The following is a 22,334-nucleotide window of genomic DNA, read 5'->3' as shown; positions in this document are numbered from 1 at the left end:
CATTTTTTTAGTTTGAGCAACGACGCGCAGGACATTATGTATCACTCTTTCTTTTTTAGTTTCCTATGCATATTCTGTCCCGAGGTTTGCACATGAAGTTTTAAAGCTTAAAGCTTTTATAGTTTTTTATCTTGGCTGTTTTAGTCTTGAATGTAGTGCATTTTTTGTTTGAGCAACAACACCCTAGACTTCATGTATTACTTTTCCCTTTTTAGTTTCCAACGCATATTCAATCCTGATGTTTTTCATGTGAACTTTAAATGCTTAGTCTTTTTTAGTTTTTTTAACATGCCGCTTGTTCGAGCTAAAGTTGAACCGTCTTTCCGATGTATATTGACCCGAACCCTATGGTTTCTATTTAGATATAAGTGTGAATAACATTTCCTTAGTGTGGGAACATCCTTGGATATAAATATTCATCATAAAAATCTCCTAGCTCGAAAGTTAAGTTGAGAACTTTCTTATCTATTGAGTTTTAGTTGATGATTTTGTGTAATGCCCCAAGACTACCTCCCTAGATGTCACACGGTGCTTAGGACCATAAGTGATCCCAAGCTAACCCTTGTACTGGCATAACTCGTGAGCAATTGAATGAAATACATAAATCTTGAAGTAATAATTGGAAGAAAAGTCTTTAGCTGAACATCTTCAAAACAAAACTATTAAAACGATAATAACTCTGATTACAAAAAACAAAACTGAAATCAAATACATCAATTCTACTAACTATCCATGATGTCTCTCCTAGTATTGACTATAGGTAGCAAGGACATGTCCCCCAACCATCCCAAATTAATACGACTGAATAAAGTAAACAAGATGTTACTTGAACTATGATTGACTTGAGCCCTCGAATCAAAATGACTTATCACCTGCTGACCGGAAGTTGCAAACTGCCTGATTATGATGTGTGCGCTACAACTGGTACCTACAATATGAGATAATGTAGCACATAGACGTATATGTGGATCAGTACTTCTGGAATATACTGAGTACGAGGGGGTGAATACATAAGTAAAAACTGTTATGAATCGGATAGAATAAGCAAACCACAAGCAAAATAAAAAATAAGAACACACAGATTTATGTTAAAAACCTTGCAGAAAAAACCACGGGAATAGGTGTAGGAATTCACTATAATGGAAAGGAGTACAATATGGAGATGATAGTATCAATTTCATGTATATAAGAACAATCCGAAATAGCCCACTAAACGCACTTATATAATACGTGCATACAAATAGGTCTTAGGCCCAAAAACATTCAGGTCCATACCGCTAGGGCTTCGCCCCCGCACCCCCAACGGGATCAGTGGTGGGCTTCGGGATCAAGCCTATCGGCCTAATCCCTAAGATACCACCACAGAGCTCATGAAAAATCACAAACATATATCACACCGCAAATCTTTTAGGGCCGGATCAACAAAATTTGGGTCACAAATTCTAACAAAAACAATAACTTAATGTATGTATAAAACTTTAAACAATGCATGATAAGTGTAAATGACTCACGTTTGGCTTGTATAAAACAAAAGCTGTAAAATCAACCGTGAATAAAAAAACATACTGCATAAACTTTATGAGCCATAACACTTAGTTCTAAAAGGAGTACCGTTACTCTTTATTTTGGGAGGTTCTTTTAACCAATATAAACCATGTGAGCTATTATGGAGTCCAACATCTCACATCCATGTTGGTAGGGCTGTCCTACCCTTGCCATCGGAATAGAACCTAAGCTAGAGTGATCACTATGCTGAACCCATATTGGGACTTAATCCTACGGTGCCACGTAGTTCTGGGGCATGTGACCTTGGTATCATACCCAACTCAGTGCTAAATACTACTCCAATATTACTTATATGCTCTCTCTTTAGGAAATCCACCTTAAAATGGCATAAGGGTTTATAATGAAAACCAGTTATGCTCTTTTTTGGTTTAAACTATAATCAAAATAAATAAATATGGATTCCATCTCTTAGCTGAGGATTAAAAGATCAATTCTTGCTTTAAATCTTGAAACAAACTTATCATAGAATGCTTAAAAACATAAACTTCTTGAAATCTCCACATTTAAACTTAGGGCTTAAAATTCATGCTATAAAATCATGGTAGTGCATACCAAAGCTTCATACTCAATATAATTCTTGAAATACTTCAACAATACAAGTCAAGATAGCGCAATCTCATTCATAATATAAATCTCATAAGTTATAAACATAAACATAAGAACTTCTTGATATACTTAAAACTTTAAATCTCATGAAAATTAGATGCTTCAAGAATATACATACTTGGGTATGAACCCTACTCCAAAAAAATTAAATTAAATCTTAAAATCATGCAATTTGGGCACAAGGGTGAAATGATACCCTTGTTCATAACCCCACATACTTTAATAAGATTAATTTGATGGAGAAAGCTTGACCTTGAAAGCCTTGGAGATGATCTTGAAAGATTTTCTTGGAATTCTTGGACTAGAGAACTTAAATTCTTGTTTATCTTGAAGAGAATGTAACTTGACGTTGAAGTCCTTGGGAGGAGGTTAGGGTTTGTTCTTGGAGAGGAAGGCTTTCTTGGAGAGAAATTATGAATAAAGGGGAAAATAATGCTCCTTGGGGGCTTTAATTATGTGTTATGGACAAATTGGGTGGGGTAAAATGACCCATTTCCCTTAAAAATGCGGAATAAAAAGCTGTAAAATAGGAGCGGTTTCCGCAGGCTAATCGCGCACCCTCACTACCTCTCTCACAAAAATGGCTATAACTTTTCGCTCGGGTATCGAATTAAGGAGAAATTGGTATAGTTGGAAAGCTAACTCAATTATATATAATTTGGTGAATCTTGAGATGCAAAATTTTACGTATATCAAAATTTAGGCATGTTCAAAGTAGACTCTTGTAGAATCGAATATCAAACTTTGGATTAATCAAAGGCTCTTAGCTAAACTTTGTTTTAAGTGATTCTTATGAACATTTTTTCACCTCAAAATAACTTCACACATTAGTATAAACATCATGACACATATATTCAAAATAAATTTATGGGATTAGAGTTTACACTCATAAGAACGATGCTTCAAAGTCTAGCCCAAAAATGCAGGGTATTACATTTTACTTGGGTGAACCTTCAGTGACCATTTCTCCTAGGATATAAAGAGTTATGTGGCCTACTATATCAATCTAAATCCGTTCAAGTCTTCTTTTCAAATCCACTGATCATTCGTTAATCCGAGTCCGCAGTCAAAAGTTATGAGTGTTTGAATGAGGCACTGTCTAGGATCTGAGATGGCCCTGCGCCGCAAAATAATCATCAAGCACACTGCCTCAGCTTTGCTTTGTACATGCGATGCAAAGAATTTTCGGAGCGTCAAAAAGTGTTCTTTTGATTTATTTTAAGGGCATAAAAGTCTTTTATCATCCAATAATCATTCCTAACCCTCTTTGGAAGAAATTAAGGCCTTATAAACCTTACATTGCCTATGTAATTTAACAAATATCATTCCATATGCAAGAAGTGATATGAGAAAAACAATGAAAACATGAAATTAGTCGAAAAACAGTCCACAAAAAGGAAGAAATCTGTGAACCCTTTTGGAAACAAGTCTCGGCTTTCTAAGAACACAATAACAAGAAGATAACAAGGTATTTATTACACCAAATCAGAGGACAACAAACTAGATTAAGAACATAAGATGATGAACAAGAAGACACAAGATTCGGGTATAACAATAACAACAAGAACACAAGAATACAACACAAACACTAAATAAGATTAGAAGAAGGTAAAAGGATAAATAGTTAGACAAATTGAAGGTACAGTCTTAAAAACCCAAAAGTCTATTCCACTCTTAGACCTTTAACATCACACAGAACAAATACCTAACTCTTACGTTGGCACAAGAGTGACCTCGATCTCCCAAGAATCCAACGTTTCCAAGATTGAGTCCAACGTGAGTAAATCCACACTCAATGTTGATTTCCCTAGTTACAAGTTTCGGCCATGGGGCCTTTCTTACAAGAGAGAGTTTCAAGTGTTACAACTTCAATATCCAACAAAAACTAATGACTAAAACCCTATATCATTCTATTTATAGTGTATTACAAATAATAGGTAAAACGACCAAAAGGTCCCTTAAATGAAATGTGACCAAGGGCGCCCTTAGAGTGCAAGTTTAGGGTCGGTTTTTGTGTGATCCAAGGTCTTCTCCACACTTCACTTGGATGTTTTATTGGATGGGTCCAATGCATTCTCATATACGTGCATCCTTGTAGTTGTACCCGTATCATCCTCCCCTTCTTGAAAAAGGATTCGACCTCAAATCTGTACCTCACAAAATCAAGAGAATACAATAAGCACATATCCTCAAGACATGAGGGTAGGGTTAGCAAAATGCACACATCATATTCCATGCTGAGGGGGTTACAAACTTGGAATATGTCCATGGGTTCTTTGTGTTGAACATAAAAAGCTTAGTACAAAAGACACAAAGAAAGTGGTCATCATCCACAAAAAGAGATAAGAAAGAACTTTGTCTTCCTTCATTAGCACCCACAACCAAACATTGCTTGTCGTCTTGACCAAGTATTAAGTGGGGAGTGTAGATATTTCCACATTCCAAGAGGGTGACGAGATCAAATGAAAAAATTAGCCAAGGGCCTAAGCCGAGGCTAGCACTCCCTTCCCCTAGAATGTCACTCCCACACTCATACACAAAAATATTTTCATACACATGGTATTTATGAACAAAACTAATTGCAATGCTTTTACCACACAAGATGTTCAAAGAGTCATGTGCATTATCAAGATCAATTCTATAGAGATCATCACTAACTTGAGAATTTTTAAGCACACTATTCACATGCTCAAGTAGTGAACTACATTTAAGAGTAAATTGATCATCATGCACACCAAGAGTACTCATTTCTGAGACTACATATTCCTTTCCCTTAAGAGTACTCTCATCTTCCAAGAAGAGTTTTCCATCTTTAGGAGGAATGTTGTCATACCATAGTGGGTTAGTATATAGGCTATAGCCTTCAAGGCAAGCTATACCATCATTTTCACCACTAGGTTCATTAGGAGTGTTTATATCATATTCAAACAAAACATTAAACCTAAAGAGAGCATGATCTATCTCATGGACAGATTTGGAACTAGCAAGTGCTTCGCTCACTATAAGTTCACTATCAAGTACCAAAGATGTTTCAATCTTCTCTTTACCTTGGTGTGGGTTGGGGTAGCCCACCTCTTCCTTTGAGAAGCTCTCGGCACAAGGTGTTTGGACAAGGGAAGTTAGATTTTGTGGGATAGGTTTAGGTAACAATTGGCGTAGCCTTTCCACGTCCAATTTCATTTCTTCAATATTGTCATTGATGCGATCAAACATGGCATCAAGATTAGTGGAAGCCATGGTACCTAAAGCAAAGGACAACAACAAATAGCAAAATAAACTTGTTAGTTCAAAATGCCTCACCACACTCCCACTCTCGGTTTTACCTCACACTTGGTTTCATAAGTGTTGAAAGCCGGCTTGTACTTCGTGAGTGATTGAAGGTTGAGTCTACTCTTGTATGGAATAGATTTTCGTTTGAGTTGACTCAAAGAAAATTTGTTTACGGACTTGAACCAACAAGATACAACGAATTCACAAAAAAGAAAAGCACACAACCAACGTTTAACACGAATGAACGAACACAAAGACTAACTAACAATCTAGTAGATGAGTACTAGTTTGCCAATTAGTATTGGAACCAATGAAATTGAAACTAAGGAACAACAAAAGGAAACTAAGAAATCTGAAATATGAGCTTAAATATGTTGTGTGAACAGTAACAATGATGATGTGGTAGCATGTAATTGGTTGCGGTTTCTAACAATTTTTTTTTGGTCGTCCAATTTCAAGTCTTGGTCAATTTACAATTTAGGAATTGGTAGAATTTCAAAGTCAACTTTTCAAAATTTTGACTTTCTTGTACTTCTTCTTATAACATGGACCCTTGTTTTATGGAAAGTTGTTGGAAAGTGGTTGAGATGTGATTGACTATTTGATGAGTGATGGAACGTCTTTCAAGACTAACAAAGCTTCAACCCTTTTTCCTTTAATGTTCACTTTATATTAACAAGCTATGAAGGTTGTGAAGAACTTCAAGAACAACATCAGCAATCACCAAGAACAACCCACAACAATCTCCAAAAATACCACAATTTTCACACGGCCAACTTCCAATTTTCACAATACAATATCTTCAACACTTGGCCAAGACAACTAAAATTTCAACAAAATGGTTCTTAGGTCACCAATGGACAACAATATCATGTGGCCAAGATTAGAACAACAACAAGATGAAGACCACAAGGCCAAAACAGTTCATAGTAGTTTCTTCGCATTAGAACAACTTTAATCTTTTTCTTTTCCAATGCTGCAGTGGTATGGTCAGAGTGAGAAATGCATAAAAGCTATCTTCTCGCTGGCTAGTAAAATTGCTCCCAGCGTTATTTTTGTAGATGAAGTAAGACGTTAGCATATTTCTTTGATCCTTCCTGCTTTAAAATTCTATACATTTTCTGATCCCTTTTGTCTCCTGTTTGTTTATGTGGCTTTCTAAAGGTTGATAGTATGCTGGGACAAAGGGAAAATCCAGAAGAACATGAGTCATTGCGCAAATTGAAAAATGAATTCATGGTGCATTGGGATGGGTTGCGCACAAAGGATACAGAACGAGTTCTGGAACTTGCAGCAACAAACAGGCCATTTGACCTTGATGAAGCTGTTATAAGGCGACTGCCATGCAGGTAAAAGAGGAATGACTAATTTGCAGATATTATTGAAGAAATTATTTTAACACTTGCTTAATGTCCTTTTCATCTCTTTTTTGTACAGGTTGATGGTCAATTTACCAGATGCTCCAAACAGAGCAAAAATTCTAAAAGTGATACTCGCAAAAGAAGACTTGGCTCAGGATGTTGATCTGGAATCAGTTGCAAGTATGACAGATGGATATTCCGGGAGTGACCTTAAGGTGTCTTTGCTATTCATGTTTGCTTGGATAAATGACTAGTCCTTGTTTCATCTTTCTGATGTTTGAATTTGCTGTGTTTTTCTAATTTAACTCCTTTATCATGTAGAATCTCTGTGCAACCGCTGCATTTCGACCCATTGGAGATATCCTAGAAAAGGAAAAAAAGGTACTACTTTTCTTCTGTTTGATGTTTGTTCATTGATTGCTTAACTGAGGTAGAAAATAACATGATTGGCTGTTCCACTGGGTTTTCTCAGTGGTTCTGTTATGGATGTCTATTTCACTTTCTTTAGATAATTCTTCATGGGCTTTAGAGGATCCTTTTTGAAGCGTCTTAATTCAAATGTATGTTGCTATTCCTGGATTTGGTGGAGAGGAACTTTCTTCTAAAATACCGTGGAGTTAAACTTTAACAACTTGAGTTTATGAAAATCAAAGGCAGTCTGGTGCATGAAGCATCCACATTCTCTCAGGGTCCAGAGAAGGTCGCACTCCAATGGGGTGTGATGTAGGAAGCCTACACTGGCGCAAGCATCAGTGACTGATTTCACAACTCGGGAGAAACATAAGTTTGAGGGCCAGTTCACTTGGTAATTTAATAACAAAACGTATAAAACATGTAACAATATAGAAGGAAAAGACAATATAGATTCTGTGCTGATTAACTTGGCTATTCTATTCATCTGATTTGAGCTATACTTGCAAGAATGACGTAGAAGGAAATTTAGGAGGCCCTTGTGTGTATATATATGTTTGTGTGCGCATGCCTCCTTTGTATACTTGCTAAAACAGGCATCTAATGCTCACATTTAACTATAGGAACAGACCGCAGCTAGTGCTAATGGTGGACCACCTCCAGCACTAAGCAGCAGTGCAGACTTACGGCCACTGAATATGGACGACTTCAGATATTCTCATCAGCAGGTGAGTTGAAAAATTCTGGCAGTGTCTTTACACTTTCTAATTATTTAACTGCATAAGGGTGTTGACGATTGGAGAACTGTGATCGGCTGTTCTTGTAGGTTTGCCCAAGTGTTTCATCTGAATCCGCAAATATGACACAGCTTCTTCAGTGGAATGATCTGTATGGAGAAGGGGCCTCTAGAAAGAAACAGTCCTTCAGTTATATCATGTAAAGGGGGCTTTTGGGTTCATTTGTACAATGAGTTTATAGGTATCTTAGACAATGAGTTTTGACATGTTACAATGGTGGTGAAGGCTTTCACATACAATTACTTTATATGCTTTGACCTTTTGCTGAGTATTTGCAGAGCGTGTCGAGTCCTGTCAGAAAATTGACAAAGCTTCTATAATTTCCCAAAATATTTTTTTAGCTTAGATGTCTACCTTACCCAAATATTTTAACTAGAGTAGATGTCTGGGTTTATTATTTGATACCTTGTAAATAATAAGTACGTTAACTAGGTGTACATTGATTTGAACCTGAAAAGTACATTTTGTTGCATGCAGAGTATTGCATTTTAGGGTCGTTTGAACAGTTGGGATAAGTAATGTTGAGATTATTTTTTATCCATTGTTGGTTCGGTTTGGTGTATTAAGGATAGTTCTATATTTGAGAATGGTTATCCTCATCAGTTATCTAATGACAAATTTTGGTTACTAGCACACTAGTGTGCCTGTCAAAAACAAAGGGAAGGAGAAAAATATAGGGAAATTGTAGCTGTAAATTGGTACAAAAGAGACTGTAGGGAAGGAAAAAACTGATACTTTTGAGAGATTTCTATTTTTCTGGATGGCTACAAATGCACAATGTGCCTCCTATTTATACTAGTCCATGGATGATTCTAGATATCCTACAAAATGTACTGGTACGTAGAACCATCCAAAACAGAACATATTATACAATATAGGTGGGAGCACTTAGTAAAACATGTCAATGTAGAATGTTTGAAAACACCAGGGCATCATTTGATAAGTGTGAACACTTTCTCATAAACATGACTCTACTCATTATTTCTCTACTAAGCTAGATAGTACACCCTACAATCTGTAATTCCACAGTCTATATGGAATCCGATATTGGCTCGGCGGCCAAGCCCCCAACCCAAGTTTGCCGCAAGGGTTGGAGTCTCTGCATCTCTACTATGCCACAGGGACTTCACAAGCGTACAATTCCTAAGTCAGGGAAATCATGAACCCGTGTCGGCAAAGCACGATTTTGGGCAATGATTTATCTAACTCGTGCCTTCTTCTGGTAACATCTAACTCTCTCTTAAGCCCAATTTTTAGACTCTTTAGAACATGCCTTCTTCTTATGCTTATTTCTCTCTTATTCTGTTTTGGGCAAATCACAATAGGGTATCGTCATACCCAGACTTGCAAGTCTTTTATTCATACCACAACATCTCTACTGCCATTTTTATTTCAAAACTTATTATTGACCACCCCAAAAGATTTAAAATTCATGCGTGAGTTCATACTTTGAAAGCACATGAAAAACAAACCACTTTCTCTCTTCAATACTTTTTCTACATTGGTCATCTTCTTTATCAAATAAATGCAATTCTCAATTGAAACATGAACACTTATAAATCAAGTAAAAATCCTCTCATTTAACCATAACAACAGTAAAATTCATGCAAAATAGAGAAGAACCTTCAAACTCAAACTTTTAGCAATCTATACAATCAACCCAAAACATGGAAACAATGAATATCATAGTAAGAGAGGGGAAATTACATAAATCATGGTCTATCATTTATCTTCACAAACTTAATATCACATGAACACATGAAAAACGTTTTGAACTTAGGATACCACACCACAATTTCTACAAGACTTCATAAAAATATGGGATTTTCAATCATGTCCATCTATAAGCTTGAAAGCAATTTCGTATGCATAAGTATACACTCTTTAAAGTATACTCTTTAAAGCTTGTTTAAAAATAGTAAATCCATGCCCATGAGGTTTAGGATAATCCCACGTACCTTAAGATTCTTAAATTGAAGGACTCAACCCTAATCTTGACACTTTCTTGAGAATCTTGAACTTAAAAGGCTTAAATTTTTGTTCTTGGGGAAGAGGGAAGGGTTTGTTTGAGAGTATAATTGGAGGAGATGGGCAATTTTACGCACTAATTGATGATTTTAATCGGGATTGGATGAATTGGTTGAGGGGAAAAGACTCAATTGCCCCTCAGGCAATTAAATTCGCAACAAATTGCATTTTAGAGAGCCACCACGACACGGTGAGGGCTCCATCACTATAGGCACCGCGATGCGGTCCTATCACGATGAGATGCTGGAATCAAAATCCAAACAAGATCCATTCCTCGTCCGAAAAATCTAAAACTTCCCCGAGACATGCTTCTTACACCCCTGAACATGAATTAACTCAAAAATCTACGTCTCGGGATCGGGAAGACCAATTTAAAATCTTCGAAATTAAGAAGCTTAAAATATGACTAAGTCTCTCAACACTTAGAAAAACTTTTAGACCCTAAACTTCCCATGCATGCAACTAAGAGTTAAGTCAAGACAAGAATTATATGGGGTGTTACAATACAGGTGTCAATAGAATCTTCTAACCTACTTTTTTTCTTACCGTAGCATAGGCCTTCACCACTTCAAACAAGCACACCTATTAAATACTTTCACACAGTTGATAATATTAAAGTTACTCTCTTCATTCTATTTTACTTGGCCTTCTTATTAAAAGTAGTGGTTTCAATTTATTTGTCCAATTCATGAAATCGACAGAAGCCTTATCATGTTCTTCTAATCATTTAATGATTATACAAAGTATTGATAATTAAATTTATATTTTCAAAGCATAATTAATATGGTTAGTTTAGTAAAATAAATCACTAATAAATATTTTCTGAAGGGAATTGCCAAGTCAATATGAGCCAAGTAAAATGCAATGGAGTACCTAGATGTCACGCTCTCTCTTTTATTTTACTTGACCCGTACTAAAAGTAGTTATTTTAGTTTACTTATCCAATTTATGAAATCAACAAAAATTTGTTATATTTTTTATTTTTTACCCTTAGTATTAAATAACTAAACAAAATAATAAAGTAAAATCTAAAGTTTCGAAGCATTATTAATAAACACGATTAAACTAAAGTGATTTTGGCTGGCTTGATTTGAAGCAAAAGAAAAAAGGATGGCCGGACTCATCTAAGGACCTCTTGAAGCAAGATAGACAAAATAGCCAAGAATCAAAAGAAATTTTAGATCTAACCAGGCTTGTCTGCAATCCCGGCTAAGCGTGAGCTTAGACGAGTTAGAAAAAATTGATCCTCCAAATTTTAATGGGCTTATTTGAATTCCCACACATCTGATGTCATAAAAACACTCTAGAAAACATATTTAGGAGATTGGTAGCAAAAAAAACGCTAAAGATTCCTTGGTAGGCAAGAACACGAAGAGTGGTGGAAGCAAAGAGAATTCAACTTAAAGTTTCACTTTCTCTCTTCTTTTACTTGTTGTTATGGAATTCTTTGCTATGTTCTTAAACAATATTATGAGTAGCTAGGCTCCTTATCTGGAGTTTGACAAGCCTTTAATAGGATATATATGAATTAATTTTGTTATGTTTTTATATAATTGAGTCACTCTGTTTATTTCTATTTGTTCAACTACACAATGATTGTAGCTAATTGAATGGACGACGACTAACGTTGCTATTGTATTTCGTTGTTCTCAAGAGTGACTCTAAGATTAGGTTTTAGTTGAACAATATCACTTCGAAGCATTACGTAACACCCTACATTTTTGAGCTAGAAATCGGACCTTCGTTCCTATGTGTGTAAACTCTAATTCCATAATTTTTATCTTTAAATTCATGTGTGATGATCTTCATCCTCATGTGTGAAGTGCTTTCGAGGTGAAAAATATTCATAGGAATCACGTAGAGAGAAGTTGAGCTAAGGGCCTTTGATTCGGCTAAATCTTTGTATTCGATTTTATAAGGGTCTACTTTGAACTTGTATAACTTTCGATACATGTAGAATTTTGCAGCTCAAGACCCACCAAATTGTAGATAATTGAGTATCTTTCCAACGATAATAATTTCACCTTAATCCGCTATCCGAGTAAAAAGTTATGACAATTTTCGTGAGAGGCAGTAAGACGCGATGGGGACGTGACGCATTGCTCTCCCCAACGCGATATCTGACGCGACCTGAAGCTGTTTCACATACTGTGTCAATTCCTTAAGGGTCTAGGAGAACTTTGGTCATATTCCCTTACCCAAAACCGTCCATAACACCAAATTTCAGCTCTTTGATCAATTCTCTCTCAAAGAAATTTCTACCCACCTTCCAAGAATGCATAATACATAAACATGACCCTAAACTTGACGTCAAATTATAACTTTGACCTTAAATTTTTAGAGTGCACAAATATGACCTTTAACTATTCAGAACTGCACAAATATGACCTCCGATCCTACGTGGCAAAAAACATGTTCAACACGTAAAACTGGGCATGTCCAACTTAAAATCTAAGGGCATAATACATAAATATGACCCTAAACTTGACACCAAATTATAACTTTGACCTTAAACTTTGACAGTGCACAAATAGGACCTTTAACTATTGAAAACTTCACAAATATGACCTTTAAATGATTTTTCACTATTATTTTTTCATTATTTTTGGCTCAAAGATGAAAATGGAATCTAATTTCTTTTGTCATTGCGAAAAAAGAACAATATCGAAGATTTATTAATTAGGTGGGTCAACCTCGTACGAAAAAATCGCGCGGGTATGTATATATATATTATAAAGCAGAGGGCGAATTTATGTTATATAATATATCTAAATATAATTTACTTAAATATTAAATTAAAGATGTAACTATACTAATAATAAATTTTTTTATAGTTTTAATAAAACATTATTAAATTAACGTTATTAAAGATATCAGTAGTAGTATATTAAATTAACGTTATCAAATTAATGTTATTAAAATGTTATTAAATTAATGTTATCAAAACGTTATTAAATTAACGCAGAGACCTACGTGGTTTCCATGGGGTTCACCCGAACCCCCTGGATAAAAAAATTATGTTGTATTTATAAGCTAGAAAATCTATATTTATGTGTACGTATGTTAATGTTGAACCACATGAAACAAGACACTTAGATAGCCCAGTGGTGTTATTTGCTCTTCTTGGGTGCTTCCTTCAGCCTACTGGGCGGGTTCGATCCCTGCTAGGTGCTGTACTATAGAAATAAATAAATAAATAGATAATAATAATAATAATAATAATAATAATAATAATAATAATAATAATGATAATAATAATAAAGGCGCCATTTTAACACAAAAAGCAAAACTTTGACAGTGCACAAATATGACCTTTAACTATTTAAAACTGCACAAATATGACCTCCCTCCAAGTCAACCCTTTTAACGACGTGGCACCGTGTGATTGGATGAGCTTTTCACATAGGCACGAGTGAAACTCACACATGGGGGTTGCAAAATCGGAGGTCATATTTGTTCAGGTTTTGAATAGTTAAAGGTTCTATTAGTGCACTATCAAAGTTTAAGGTCAAAGTATAATTTGGTATCAAGTTTAGTCATATTACGTATTATGCCTCCCAAGAACAAGATTCAACTCTTCTTCTCCAAAACAAGAATTCAAGCCTTTTAACTTCAAGATTTCAAGAAGGAAATCAAGACTAGCATTCCAATCTTCACACTAATTAGCATAAGGTATGTGAGACTACCTTAAAACTCCATGGGCATAAGTTTTTCTTGTTTATATTAAGGCATAATACATAAATATTACCCTAAACTTGACACCAAATTATAACTTTGACCTTAAACTTTGATAGTGCACAAATATGACCTTTAACTATTCACAACTGCACAAATATGACCTCTGATCCTACGTGGCAAAACGCGTATTCAACACGCAAAACTGGGTGTGTCCAGCTTAAAATCTAAGGGCATAATATACAATTATGACCCTAAACTTAACACCAAATTTATAACTTTGACAGTGCACAAATATGACCTTTAGCTATTCAAAACAACACAAATATGACCTTTAAATGACTTTTCACTATTATTTTTTGGTTATTTTTGGCTCAAAGATGAAAATGACATCTAATTTCCTTTGTCATTGCAAGAAAAGAGCAATATTGAAGATTTATTAATTAGGTGAGTTAGCCTCATACGAAAAAATCATGCGGGTATGTATATATATTATAAAGCAAAGGGCAAATTTATGTTATATAATATATCTAAATATAATTTATTTAAATATTAAATTAAAGATGAAACTATACTAATAATAAAAAAATTATAGTTTTAATAAAACGTTATTAAGGATAGTAGTAGTAGTATATTAAATTAACGTTATTAAAATATTAGTATTAAATTAATGTTATCAAAACTTTATTAAATTAACGCAAGGACGGACCTACGTGGTTGCCATGGGGTTCACCTGAACCCCCTCGGTAAGAAAATTACGTTGTATATATAAGGTAGAAAATCTATATTTATGTACTCATATTAATGTTGAACCACATGAAACAAGGCACTTAGATAGCCCAGTGGTGGTATTTGCTCTTCTTGTGTGCTTCCTTTAGCCTATTGCGCGGGTTTGATCCCTGCTAGTGGCTTTTTTTTTTTTAACAAAAAAAAGCTAGGTGCTGCTGCTAAGGAAATAAATAAAATGATAATAAAAGGGTTCGATCCCTGCTAGTGGCTTTTTTTAATAAAAAAAGTTAGGTGCTGCTGCTATAGAAATAAATAAAATAATAATAATAATAATAATAATAATTATAATAAAAACAATGCCGTTTTAACATAAAAAACAAAACCTTAACAGTGCAACAATATGACCTTTAACTATTCAAAACTACACAAATATGACCTCCCTTCAAGTCATCCCTTTTAACGACGTGTCACCGTGTGATTGGATGGGCTTTCCATGTAGGCGCGAGTGAAACTCACGCATGGGGGTTGCAAAATTGGAGGTCATATTTGTTCAGGTTTTGAATAGTTAAAGGTCTTATTTTTGCACTATCAAAGTTTAAGGTCAAAGTTATAATTTGGTGTCAAGTTTAGGGTCATATTTATGTATTATGCCTTTTATCAAATTCAAAGATCTATAATCTTGTTTACAAAGAATGTTTGATATTATTTCGAAAAACATGTATCATGGAATTGTTTTGATGAAAGCATATGTTTGTCTTGAATCACTTTTCATGGAATTGAACTATAATTATGGATATATATTTTCGGTTGTGTTGTAAAGTTTGATTGAGAGCATGAATGACAAAATTCCCTCTCCCATTATGACATGTTTGATTTCAAGTGTGATGGATTGTTTAAATGCATGAATTTTTCTTAAAGAAAACTAGAGGGTGAATTATTTACTAATGATCATAGAATAATGCGGTTTATGACATGTTGAGAGGGTGTTTTTGTATGGTAAACGTTTATCGTGTCAAATTAACAATTTTCATGGGTTTTGAACAATGTAAACATAACATGACCACCTTATTGTAACATCCCGCATTTTTGGGCTAGAACGTAAACCTTCATTCCTACGCGTAAAGGTTTCAAAGGCCATAAATCCTACTCAAATTTAGTGTGTTAATCAATTATGTAGTGTGGAAGTCATGTCGAGCATGAATTGAGATCTTAGAGGTCCTTCAACTCAAGGGCGAGTTGAATGTTTTCCTATTGAGTTTCGGTGAGCGTCTAAACTAGGGTCAATTTTATTGACCATAACTTCTTGTATATATTGAATTATAGGGCCTACTATATATCAAATGAAAGGATTTGAGTTCTCTTTCCAATGATATCAAATTTTCCTAAATACGACACTCGAGAAAAAAGTTACAGTCATTTTCGTGAGAGAGGTAGTAGCTGTGCACGATTAGCGTGCGACGCGCGCTCTGTCGCACACACCTAATTTTCAGGTTCTGTTTTTGCATTTTAAAGGGCAAAAGGGTCCTTTACTTCACCCTAATCTGACTATAACATAAAATTTCATCCCCTAGAAGCATCAATTGCCTCTTTTGTTCAATTTTCTCTCAAAACTAAAAACCCTAGCCACCTCCAAGAACAAGAAATCAAGAACCAATCCTTAAGTTCAAGATTTCAAGAAAACTGATCAAGATTCGGGTTTCATCTTTCAAATCTTATAATCAAAGGTATGTGGGACTACTCTAAAAACCATGGGTGTAAGTTTAAACGTTTTATCAAGATTAAAGATTCCCAATTATGTTTCTCGATATTGTTTTCGAAAAATATTCATCATGGGATTGTTTTGATGAAAAATATATGTTGTCTTGAACCACTTTCCATGGAAGTTGAACTATAACTGTGTGTATTTGATTTCGTATGTTTTGTAAAATTTGAATGAGAACATGAATGATTGAAACTGCCTCTTTTAACATGATATTGTCGATTTTAATTGTTATGGGTTGTTTAAAGGCATGAACTTTCTAAATAAAAAACTAATGGGTGAATGATTATTAAATGATCATGGTTTGGTACTGTTTATGACATGTTGAGTATATGTTTTAACATGATAAATGTTCATTGTGTCAAATTAACAACTTCCTTGGATTTTAAGAAATTACGACCACCTATTGATTCTGCAATTGGGAGGAGAATATTTTGATGAAGATTTTGAATGAAAGATTTATTGCATAACTTTCTCTCATCTGTTGTTTAAAAGTTAAGGTGGTCACTAATATGATAATAAGTGAAAAGGGCTACAGATTGATATGATGTATTTGATTGACTTGCAATTCAGGGTATGACGATACCCGGTGATTTCATGCCCTTAATAAGATAAGTATCGAATGTTTTGAAAGTATGAACATGTCTACTTTAAAGAACTAAAAGTTAGGCTTAAGAGAGCTAGTAGGTTACCTAAAGATGGCGTTTGAGTGTAAGGGCTCATCGCTGGAAACCGTAGTTGCTGATGCAGGTCATATGATATTGTATCCTACATGGGAGGATAATAAAATAATTAGGACATCTCACATGGGTGGGGTGGGGTGGGGGGATTCCTATGGTGTTCTCACATGGGGGTATCACCATCTCCAAATCCTGGTGGCTACTTGGATTGGAGGCTCGGCAGCCGAGTCAAGGGCGGGTTCCACATAGCCCATGAAATTTAGAATTTGTAGGGTGTACCGACTAGCTCAAAAGAATAACAAAGAGTGAGTCAAGGTTGTCAAGAATTGATTTGAAGTTTATTAAATATGTCCATGTATTTTTACTTATATTATGTTCACTGTTATTATGAAATGCTCTCATCTATTTTTGTATAAACATGTTATTTTGAGTTATTTCACATACCAGTACATCTGTATTGGCCCCCCCATATTTCAGGATCTGAGGCACAGTCTCGGGGTCCCGTTCAACAGTAGATTCATGTGTAAGAAGTTGTTGGTGGTGAGCCTTCTCTATTTCGAAAGGCGTGGTCATTAAGCTTTGTTATTTCTCTTGTTTTATGGTCTGATTGGGGGCCTTGTCCTGGTCTTTAGACTGATGTTGACTTTCACAGTGTTAGATATTTCGCAGACTGGTGTCAAATATTTTGTTGAATGTTGAGAACTCAAGTTTCGTATTATTCTGCTGAACTAAGTGATTTGACCATGTTACAATATTTATTGCTTACTTCCGCATTTGTTAAAGTATATGAATGTTGTGTATGGTAACCAAAAATAAAGAGGCGCCCGGGCCTTCATGGTTCAGGATGCTCATTACGGCCAGGGCTGCGGTTCGGGTTGGGTCGTGACACTTATGATTGTACTATTGAGAGGAGAGTGTTTTTGATGAAAATTAACATGAACACCTATTACATGACTCTCTCTCACTTGATGTTTAAAATTATGGGTGGTCATTAACATGATAATACGTGAAAAGGGCTACAAATATGATATGATGTGATTTGATTGACTTGCAAGTCAGGGTCTGATGATACCTAGTGATGACAGGCCCTTAACAAAATAAGTATCAAATATTTAGAAGCATGAATCATGATTTTTAAAAGACTAAAAGTTGGGCATATAGATATTCAAATGATTACCCGAAGAAAGCATGAGTTGAAAGACTCTATGCTGGAAATCATGATTTGCCGACATGGGACTTTGGTACCCTGCTATGTGATCTTGCATACTTTGATTCATGCCTTCCCAATTTAGGACTATGGTTAAAAGCCCTGCTTTGTGATCTTGTGCACTACCATGACATATTGATTTGATTGGGATTATGACACCTTGCTTTGTTATCTTACATGTCTTCCTTACTGATACCCCAATCCTTGTGGCAAACTTGGTTCGAGGGCTTGGCCGCTGAGTCAAGTGCGGATTTCATATAGCCCGTGAAATTATAGATTGTAAGGTGTACCATCTATCTTAGAAGAATAACAAAGAAGTGAGTCAAGGTTATCAAGAATTGATTTGAAGTTTATTAAGTATGCCCACGTATTTTTACTTATATTATGTTCACTGTTATTGTGAAATGCTCTCACCTATTTTGTATAAAAACATGCTAGTTTGGGTTGTTTCACATACCAGTACATTTGTATTGATCCCCTATATTTTAGGATTGAGGTACAGTCCCGGGATCCCACTAAGTAGTAGATTGGGTTGTCAGAAGTTTACAGTTGGTGAGCCTCCCTTATTTCGGAAGGCTTTGTTTATGGGATATTGTCATTAGATTTTAGTTCTTGGTCCTACTGAGAGCCTTGTCCTAGTTTCACACATATGTTGTTTTCATATTGTTAGAGATTTCGCAGACTGGTATTAGATGGTTTGAGTTTTATTGCACTTATGTCTGCATTGCTTAGTTGAAATAGTAAAATGACCATGTTTCCGTTTGTTTTCCGCATTCCTTATAATATGTGAATGTTGCATATGATTGCCAACTATAAAGGCTCTTGGGCCTTCATGGTTTGGGATGTTCGTTGCGGCCAGGGCCTTGGTTCGGGTTGTGACACATTAATAGATAATAATGATTGGGATTAAAAAGTGGAGGCTAAGGATAATGAAGCTTTGATGCAATCTAAGTGAATAGATTAATTGGTTTTGCTAGGATTAGTTCAAAAGAATAATACTAGAAAATTACTAAACTTATTGGTCGAGAGATATCTATGGTTAATAATGAAAAAAGATTCATCATCGGTAGAGATTAATTTTTTGACATTATATAACATAGTGAGAATGAATCCGACAAATAAAGAATCATAACTTTCGGCTTCTAAATCATGAAATCAACCCACTTTCTAGTTAGTTTAAACAAAAATCTTAGTTAGGAAAATTAAATAATTGTTCCAACTTATTTTCTTTAACAATACTGAACAACTATAACTAAATCTTAGTTCACTGAAGAATTTGACTCCGGACTTGAAAACTAAATTAATTTACCTTTCTATAGGACAAGCTTTTGGCGTGATTAATACATTATAAAATAAACCCCCCTCCCCCTTTCCAAAAAAGAATTAGTTGGCGTTTGACCATGTTTCATTGTGAAAATAGAAAAAAAAAATTATTTTTCTTTTCAAAGTGAACAATGACATTTGAAAATTGAAGTTGTGCTTGACAACGAAATAAACTTGAAACAATAATAAGTGACTTATGTAGTAGGATACTCCTTATTAATGTAATCTGATTGAAATATAAAAAGTCAATTTTTTTTTGGGTTAATTACTCTCCTACCCAATGGCGCTTACCTGTCTATACTCTGTATCTTTCAAAAAAACAACACTACAGAAGTATCAATAGCAAAGTTAACAAAACAAGAAGCCAAAAAACCAAGTTGTTCCTCTCTTTCACTCAACAAAAGTGGTATCAACGAAACAGCCGACTCGTTTCCTACCGCCCATTGGAAACAAGAGGCCATCATCATCTTCGTCTGATGATGTACCTTCATTTCCAAAGCATCCAGAGGTTCACATAAATTTTCACTTCATTCATTTTTTTTGTTTTGGTTTTTAGTTAAGTGTTTGATGAGTGAATTGATTCTTTTTTTTTTCTTCCTTGATTGTATCAAATTCAACTCTTTAGGTAGATGATGCACCTTTTTCTGTGAAGCGTCCAAAGGTACCTCCTTTTCTGTAGTGCCCAAGGATTCACTCAAAATTCTACTTCATTTTTTTCTTTGGTTTTTTGGTTAAGTGTTCGGTGAGTAAATTAATTTTTTTTTGTTCTTTTTGATTGGTTGTGAATTAATTTTTGTAGGGAGATGACAATGTGGATACTTTGAAAAAAAAATCGGTGCCGCCATCGGAGAATCCAAAGGAGTTACGCTCAATTAATCAACCAGAATTTGGAGTTGATGGCGTGGCTAACCAAAAAGTTAATGACACAGCTGACGAAAAATGTTGAGGCCATGGCTGACGGAAAAGTTGATGCTATGGCTGACGGAAAAGGTGATGTTTCGGTGGACAGTGAAGTTGTCATACCTGCCCCAATAGGCAAGTTTTCACGACCCGAACCGGGGCCCTGGCCGTGACGAGCATTTCCAAACCCGAAGGCCCGGAACGCCCTCTGTCTATATTGTAATCATGCACATAATTCATATGATCAAAGTAATACGGAATAGATACAATAATACGGAAACATGGTCAACAATTTAAAACAGTTAAAGGTCTGAAAACATGCCCAACAATATTTAATAAAAATCTGCAACAGTCTGCGAAATCTTTACTGACATACTATCTGAATAACTGGGACAAGGCCCCAAGCAGACCAAAAACCATACTGAAATAAATACCTAAATGACTAGGCCTTCCGAAGCAAATAAGGCCCACCGACTGAACTTTGAGACAACCCTGTCTGTAGACTCTACTGAGGATTTCGACCCCTAGACTGTGCCTCAGTACCTAGGAGGAAGGGGGTCAGCACAATTGTACTGGCACACGAAGCAATCCAAAATAGAGTAATTAAACACACACACACACACACACATATATATATATATATAATATGTGAGAGCAAATTTTCAACAAACATTATGCATAAAACAGTTTCTAAAAACACATGGGCATCTTCTGAAGACATGTAACCTGTCTGTAAATCTCAAACTCTGATCTGTGTATTACTTCTAAGTTAGGTGGTATCCCCTACAAGTATGATATTCCACGGGCGATATGGAATCCGCCATTGACTCAGCGGGGAATCCTCCAACCCAAGTATGCCGCAAGGGTTGGAGTCCTGAATCTGATATGCCACACGACACTTAAGTTAGCGTACAATAATATACCCGGGTCGGCCAACCACGGTTTTAGGCAATGAGTTGCTTGAACTCAAGCCCTCTTCAGGGAACCACCTAACATCTCTGTATTCCTATTTTTAACCTTTTCTGTACATGCAACATTCTGAATATCTAAAATCATGATAGTCTGAAATGTTTATTAGTCTGAGTTTGATATGGCATTAGTCCTAATTGGTATCGTCATACCAAGACTTGCAAGTCATGATTTCTGAGCCATAATACATTAAGCTAAATCTTTCATTTAAAGAATAATTTAGACCACCAAAAACATGCAAATGATATAGAAGATTTCGTGTTTTGAAACTCAAGTCAAAATCATGCAAAAACTTCATCAACATATGGTGGTCTAGTGCCTTTAGCAAATCCATGCACTCTTTCATTACATGCATTTTTGACATTAAACATTCATGCTATACTCCCTCTTTAGTGATTTGAAATTACCCTTCAATCATAACAAGAGTTCAATCATTTCAATGGGCTATCTCTTTGCTTCTTAACTTTTGAACTTGCGATCTAAAATTTCAATGGGCTCTTCTTCGGAAGACAAGGAATCTGTTACTTTAATATCCTCTACTGGCAATACTAAAGAATGATCTCCAATGAATTTCTTCAACATGGATACATGGAATACTGGATGAACGGAACCCAAACTTGCAGGCAATTCTAGCTCATAAGCAACTGCACCAATCTTTCTTAGAATCTGATATGGCCCTATATAGCGAGGGCTCAATTTACCCCTTTTTCCAAACCGTATAACTCCTTTCATTGGAGAAACCTTGAGAAATACCTAATCACCAACTTCAAACTCTAATTCTCTTCTCCGAACATCAGCATAGGACTTCTGACAACTTTGATCAGTCTTGAGTTGTTCTCTAATGATCTTCACTTTCTCTATTGCCTGATGAACAAGATCAGGCCCATACAATTGAGTCTCACCCACTTCATACCATCCTATTGGAGACCTACATCTCCTCTCATACAAAGCCTCAAAAGGAGCCATCTTGATGCTGGCACGGTAACTATTATTGTAAGCAAATTTAATTAGTGGCAGGTGATCTACCCAACTACCTTTGAAATCAATGTCACA

The 22,334-nt window shown here is 35.4% G+C and overlaps 1 protein-coding gene across 1 annotated transcript in view; it reads left to right on the top strand.

Annotated features, from left to right (window-relative positions):
• The window catches only part of LOC107873901 (spastin-like), a 33,865-nt gene extending 25,548 nt beyond the window's left edge, over window positions 1-8,317 (top strand). Inside the window, exons 7-13 of the mRNA XM_047414566.1 lie at window positions 6,425-6,508; window positions 6,607-6,791; window positions 6,880-7,018; window positions 7,125-7,184; window positions 7,838-7,942; window positions 8,041-8,102; window positions 8,290-8,317. Coding sequence (XP_047270522.1) covers window positions 6,425-6,508; window positions 6,607-6,791; window positions 6,880-7,018; window positions 7,125-7,184; window positions 7,838-7,942; window positions 8,041-8,102; window positions 8,290-8,317 — 663 coding nt within the window. The remainder of the gene's footprint in view (window positions 1-6,424; window positions 6,509-6,606; window positions 6,792-6,879; window positions 7,019-7,124; window positions 7,185-7,837; window positions 7,943-8,040; window positions 8,103-8,289) is intronic.
• Window positions 8,318-22,334: the final 14,017 nt, after the last annotated feature.

The sequence above is a fragment of the Capsicum annuum genome, chromosome 6 (assembly GCF_002878395.1).
Source record: "Capsicum annuum cultivar UCD-10X-F1 chromosome 6, UCD10Xv1.1, whole genome shotgun sequence".
NCBI classification, from domain to species: domain Eukaryota; kingdom Viridiplantae; phylum Streptophyta; class Magnoliopsida; order Solanales; family Solanaceae; genus Capsicum; species Capsicum annuum.
The sequence above is the reverse complement of the archived record's forward strand: the minus strand, read 5'-3'. Positions and strand labels throughout refer to the sequence as shown.